Below are 6,394 nucleotides of genomic sequence, written 5' to 3' on the forward strand. Positions count from 1 at the left end.
AGGCTGCTGAGTAAAAGACGGACTAGTCCTGATTTGGCGAAACCCTGCGAGAACTTCCAAACCCTTGTCTGCGTTGATCATCTCATAGCTTGGAGCTAATCTGCTTCTGACGAAACCTCACGAGGTGTAAATGGCCCAAGGCGCACAACCAGCCTTTTCACATGAATTAGTAAAGCAAAGATGTAGCATTAGCTGATCTTTCTGGGATTTTTTTTGTCCGTTATTCGGGCGAACAAGTCGGCCAAAATTGCCTATTAAATGCATCTTCGTTCCCTCTTCTTACTTCCATATGTTCCCTTCCCTATCGATTTCATTCCCTCCACTGCATTCTCTCTCCTGATACAATGCCCAAGAACTTTGTCATTCTAGGTGCAGGCCTGACTGGCCTTCCTCTGGCTCACTATGTTCTCAAACATTATGCCACCAAACATGACCTCAAAGTCATCCTCGTCTCGCGATCCGACGAATTCTATTGGAACATAGCAACTCCGAGGGCTGCTATACCCGGCCAGTTCACCGATGATCAAGTCTTCTTCTCAATCCCCAAGGCGTTTTCCAAGTACCCCTCTCAGATATTCGAGTTTGTTCTCGGAAATGTCGAGGCCTGGGATCCAGATGAAAACTCGGTCGCCGTGAACCAAACTAATGGGCAAACACGGGTGCTTCACTACGATACTATCCTTGTGGCCACTGGCAGTGACTACGTCGACAACATGCCTTGGAAGCTAGTTGGAACATCTCAGGAAACCCGTGGATCCCTCGCCAAATTACGGGATGCAGTGGACAAGGCCAAATCGATCGTCGTGGGCGGTGGAGGTCCGACGGGCGTTGAGTTTGCTGGTGAACTTGGTCATGAGTATGCAAAGGCAGGCAAGAAGGAGGTGACACTAGTTATCACCGACAAACTCCCCCTCGAGGCCAAAAACCTTGAGGCGACACGACAGGCAGCCAAGAGGGAGCTTGAGAAGCTCAAGGTGAAGGTTATTCCGAGTGCCAGAGTTACAAACACCACTCACAAGGACGGAGGAGGAAGTATCCTGGAGCTCACAAAGGCCGATGGGACCAAGGAGGTGCTCGAGACGGATTTGTTCGTGCCTACTTGGGGCATCACCTTCAACACCTTCTTTGCACCCTCTTCCCTACTCGAACCAAACGGCCGCCTCAAAGTGACATCCTCTCTCCGCGCTCCAGGCTACGACAACGTTTTCCTAGCCGGCGACGCCGCAAACGCCGACTCGTACGCCGCCACCATTAGGGAACCTCAGGTGCGCTATCTTGCCACTGCGATCGGTCAGTACCTTGCTGGAGGAAAGGTGCAGGAATACTCTCCAGAAACAAAGGTCGGACTCGCTGCTTCGGTTGGACCAAGTCGTGGAGTTGGCCAGATGGGAAACTTTAACATGTGGAGTTTTCTTGTGTGGTATTTCAAGGCTCGGCATATGTGCACGAATGTTGCTGCCGAGTACGCAGCGGGTGAGAGTCTCATCTTGGGGTCCTTTTGACTGGTTTTTCATTCTTGTTGTATCTGATCTATTTTTATTCAAGACAAAGTGATAGTCATATCCAAGTTGTAATTACATCTATTATATCTTGGACTCTCTGCTCGTCTCGAACGCAGTGCACTCAATCTCAACATCGGTACCCAGGGGCAGCTCGAACACGGCCACGCAAGTTCTCGCCTATTGGATGTCAGCCAGGGATCTCGCATAAAACATAGTTCATATGGTACTCACAGGCTTGGGAGCCTCGGTAAAGAACTCGTCGTAAGCCTCATTGACAAGAGCAAAGTCGGCCATCTTGGTGATGAAAATGTTCACCTTGACAACGTTCTGAAGGCTGCTGCCAGCCTCCTTAAGCACGGCCTCGATGTTCTTGAGAGCTTGTCTCTGCCCAAACAATTAGCATCGTTCTTTTGAACACACATTTCCACTCACCGTTCGGTCCTTGACAGTTCCCTCAACTAGCTCAAGCTTCTTGCCGGGGATAGCGCCGATGTTTCCAGAGCAGAAGACCAGGCCATTGTGCTTAATGGCTTGGGAGAACTGGGGCAGGGGCGCAGGCGCAGCTTCGGTGAATACAGCTTGCTTTTGAGAAGACATTTTGAATATGATTGTCGGTGAAGTAGTTGACAGTTCCAAGATGAGTCAAGAGAGAGCAAGGTTGAGCTTATTATTGAAGCGGTTATCTGCGGGGAACTCGGCTCGGCGTCAACTTCTAGCCTCCGATCATAGTCCAACTCAAGCCCCATGATAAACTATCTCTGCCCAAGAATAAGAGAAACATTGGACGAGAATTGATAAATAGCCACATTGTGCTCGGGGCCATACGTTGAGTCAGGCATCTCCGGTTACAGGCAAGTGTAAGCTGTCAATTGAAGAGAAGACGGCAAGAAGGGCAAGAAGGCGTGCAAAGACGATATTTCAACCTCATGGGGAGGCGGAAAGAATCCTCCACCAAAGCGAAATCCGCATCAATACCACGTATCTTGAGGAAGCATGCCGCTCTTTCCTTGGTCTAGAGATGCTTATCTATACATCATCTACTCAGCCATTCGTGCCATGCTAGTACGAATACTGAAGCCTGCGCACAAGACGGCAGGCTTGTGGTCTGTATATAGGTGAGGACCTCTTGTTTGCATTTGACTTAGTTCCAGAATACTCAAAGCAAGCACGCCATCAAAAGCATATTTGAAGGATGCCATAAACAGAAAACAAGGGGAAAAGATTTTCATAGAAACAAACTCTGATTTTCCTAGCAATTATCGACGTGAATGTTAGGTTCGCTCCGACTTGTCGCATGCAACTGATAGACAAGCACGTCAACCTAGCTTGTCATGTTTAACTTAGGTAGTTCAAGCAAACGACAAGAAGTATTCGCCCAAGCATATCATGCAGGGAGACAACTTGGTTTTGAGTTAGGATATCGATACAATCATTCACCGCCAACCCCAGTCCCCCACGACAAAGCCTCATTGCTCAATTTACGCTTGATTTTGATTAGCCGCAATCCTTTATCAACCTGTCTGACAAGGGCTGAGAATTGCCAAGTTGTCAAGCCCTTCGCTTCTGATTTAGTTCATGCTCAGCCCCTGCCAAAATAGCATGCAACCGCCAGCCTGGTCTTGGCACCAGGCTGAGAAGCACCGAAACTCTGCAGGCCAAGGTGCGCTGAGTACGTGCCGTAGAGGTGCGCACGCTATTATGGGCCACCAACGGTGAACTAGTAGGGGCGAAGGCCTGCAATGATGCAGAGTCGGTGATCCTCCGGGGCGGAGTGGTCATGGGCAGAGAGTATTGTGCCATGGGCAGGAGAAGCAGAGCCTGATCCTTAATTTATTCCATTTACTTTTCTTGTTTCACGTCTTATTCCTTCTTCTTCTTCTTCTTCTTCTTCTTCTTCTTCTTCTTCCTCGAATCTCTTCTGATGCAGTGCCCCCAGCCGTCGTTACTTGCCCAGATCACTCTACAACGACGAGCTCTCTTCACACGATCAAAACACAATGGCCAAGGCACGTTACGCGGAGCTCATATCTCGTGAGGCTCCGGCACCAACAGCCATGGCCAAGATAGACACCCGGCGCCTCTTTGCCCGTCAGGAAGATGATCTCTGTGGCCTCTACACCCAGAGTGACAAAGGTATTACCCCCTCTCTGTGGCAAGTACGTTTCTCTAATAAGATAGCCGGCACTGTCTTGTCCTTTCTCTGTGGCAAAGATACTCGGTGCGAGACCACTGGCGCGTTCTTTGGCTGCAGCGAATCCATATACACAACATGCTACGCCGCGACCGACAAGCCGCCAGCCACGAGGGATGAGCGAGGTGCATACTGGTATGATACCCCATCTATCACCCATACAAGAGGACCTACTGACTGAACCTGGTCCAGCACCGGTTCAGTGTATTCCCACTGCTGGACAGGAATCAAGGAGATCGATGGCGAAGATATCACGGCGTACAGATGCGACAGCACAGTCGTCGACGACCCTATTTCCGTCATGATGACCATCGAGAGCGAAGTGACCCAGACCAAGACGAACGACGATGGATCACCAACAGTCATCGTGACAACACTCCCGCCTGTGACGGCTACAGTCAGCGTGACGGGACAGCCCGCCAGCGGAAATTCCGATGGAGGTTCCGAGACGCCAATTGGTGCCATCGTCGGCGGCGTGGTCGGAGGTGTGGCATTGATCGCTCTTATAGCATTCGGGCTCTGGTTCATTCGCTTCCAGAAGCGCAAAGCTGCCGCGGACAATGCCAAATACAATGCTCAATCTCCTTTCGGCCATCCCTCGATGATGCAGCAGGCCATGTACGAGCATCCCTATCCAGGAAACCAAGCAAATCCGGCACCTATATACCACCAACTCCCCGCTGACGATTCTGATCGGCCAAAGCCCAAGACTCCACCGCCTGTTGAGCTGCCCAACAATTCGGTATGACATTGACGACTGCTGTGCGGGGAGCTTTCGGAACAGGGCATGCTGTCGGGAAGAGGTTTGAGAGGGCAATAGATATCCAGGGGCGTTACAAAATATGGGTTTACAAGAAGGATATAGATTCACGGATTAATGATGATAGATAGTTAGTTATTTTGCAGTATTCAAATACCCACTTCACGAATCCCACCCCCTCTTCTTATGTCTTCTATATCATAAGGGAACCTCGAGTCATAATGACACGGATAGATTATGAATATTATCAGCTCCTGGAAGTTCCCAGGCATTCCTCGGGCACCGCGGGATAGATTCGAATTCTTACTTTGGGCACGTGAGAATCGCCCTACTTCGCAGAGTCATTCACAATGTGAGACAACCACCAGAACTTTCTAGGCAGTCAAGCAAGTGCCCAGCTTTATATGAGAATTGGAGAACTGGCATTATGCATCACAGGTGTGGTCACGCTGGCTACTTAGCCTTGAAAGTACGTTGCCTCATCAAATGAAAGTGCAACTTTCTGCAGCTATCCGCCTCATTTTCATCTCATAGTGTCTTTACCTCAGGCTTCAGTAACAGGCTTAAACATATAGCCTACCCATGGAGACTCATTCTTCGCATATATATAAACATCCAATCCCCCGAACCTTTTTGATCCAGGTTTCTCAGTCCATTCCCTCAACACCCGTCTCACTATATCCTACAACACAACTTTGACGTCATGTCTATGTGCGATGTATGCTGCTACGCCGTGTTCCAAGACAACCACGGGCACAGACATGTGTGTTCTGAGTGCTGCTCAAACATCAGAGACATCGCCAATGCCTACGGCCAAGACGAGGCCGTCCGACAAGTCCGGGAGGCAGTGCGGAGGTACCTAGACATCTGGTTGACGACCGAGACCGTGGTGGAAATGTTGGCTGCTTGGTTTCCGGATCTCTTTGAGTCGAGTCAGAATGTCTGGGAAGCTCAAGGGGTATGTACCGTTTGGCTGGATAGAGAACTGCAAGTGTTCTAACTTTACCAACTAGATTTGTGATGGGTCGGCCACGGCAACTTTTCAGAGTCACGGATGGTCAAGCCTATCTTCTGGATGCATCAGCAATTAATTCTGCAAAGATTGGGCCGATGCATCTCCTAATTACGTCTGCAGTGGTTGTGGGTTATGGTGGGTAGTCAAATACCCATGGGTACCCACGGCTACCCATCCATCGCTCTGTGATACCCCTGGGCTATTTGGGTAGATTGGGCAGTCAACTGCCCATGGGTAAAGCTTGGGTAGATAATATCCATGGGCATATCGCGGGTGGATTAATACCCATGGGTACCCACAACCACTCATACCTCCGTGGGCATGTACTAGGTTAGCAGAATTAGTTGAAGATTTTGTTATCAAGTACCCAGCCTATAATAGCCGGCTTTAAAATACATTCTCAATCAAGGGTTGTGGCACTGCCTTTGCCTTGTTTGCAAAACGATATCCGCTAAAGAGTATGCTGCACTGCCAGCAGTGCAAACCCAAGCAAACATTTTATACTACATTAGAGACCAAAGGTACTCCGAAACAGGGTCCTTCCAAAGCGTAGGACAAACATGAGCCTCATCAGCAGAGGCAGCAAACTCAAACTCCGACCAGACATCGTAAGCCTCAAACCCCTTGACCCAAAGAACCTCAAAGGGGCTTCCTACAACCACCAGCCCAAACGACATGTACAACGGCATGAGGAGGGTAAAACCAAGGTATGTTACTGAAGGCAACATGGAGAACTCGAAAAACTGCTTGAGTCCAAGCCTAGGGTTCGTTTTGGGGCTGGTGCATCCTTTTATCCAGGCATGGGTTGCGAGGATGACGCCGAGGATTCCAGGTATAAAGACAAATCGAGATATGAGTAGAGATTCCTTTAGGAAGACCTCAAGAAGGATCCAGTGTGAGCGTTGTGTTACCACGGGTGTGCCGTT

At 49.5% G+C, this 6,394-nt stretch overlaps 3 protein-coding genes across 3 annotated transcripts; 2 read left to right on the plus strand and 1 right to left on the minus strand.

Annotated features, from left to right (window-relative positions):
- Positions 1 to 344: 344 nt before the first annotated feature.
- NCS57_00705400 (Pyr-redox-2 domain-containing protein) lies at positions 345 to 1,502 on the plus strand (the record flags this gene model as incomplete). Its single annotated transcript, XM_053056918.1, has 1 exon — positions 345 to 1,502. One exon carries the CDS (start codon positions 345 to 347, stop codon positions 1,500 to 1,502), a length of 1,158 nt encoding a protein of 385 aa, XP_052913113.1.
- Positions 1,503 to 1,583: 81 nt separating this feature from the next.
- On the minus strand, positions 1,584 to 2,099 carry NCS57_00705500 (uncharacterized protein; the record flags this gene model as incomplete). The annotated part of the gene is made up of 3 exons (XM_053056919.1): positions 1,584 to 1,679; positions 1,734 to 1,886; positions 1,935 to 2,099. 3 exons carry the CDS (start codon positions 2,097 to 2,099, stop codon positions 1,584 to 1,586), a joined length of 414 nt encoding a protein of 137 aa, XP_052913114.1.
- A 1,400-nt stretch (positions 2,100 to 3,499) lies between these two features.
- NCS57_00705600 (uncharacterized protein) lies at positions 3,500 to 4,441 on the plus strand (the record flags this gene model as incomplete). The annotated part of the gene is made up of 2 exons (XM_053056920.1): positions 3,500 to 3,828; positions 3,886 to 4,441. The coding sequence occupies 2 exons, from the start codon at positions 3,500 to 3,502 to the stop codon at positions 4,439 to 4,441; spliced, it is 885 nt and encodes a 294-aa protein (XP_052913115.1).
- Between the last annotated feature and the right edge of the window lie 1,953 nt (positions 4,442 to 6,394).

Source organism: Fusarium keratoplasticum, chromosome 5 (genome assembly GCF_025433545.1).
Source record: "Fusarium keratoplasticum isolate Fu6.1 chromosome 5, whole genome shotgun sequence".
In the NCBI taxonomy this organism is placed as follows: Eukaryota; Fungi; Ascomycota; class Sordariomycetes; order Hypocreales; family Nectriaceae; genus Fusarium; species Fusarium keratoplasticum.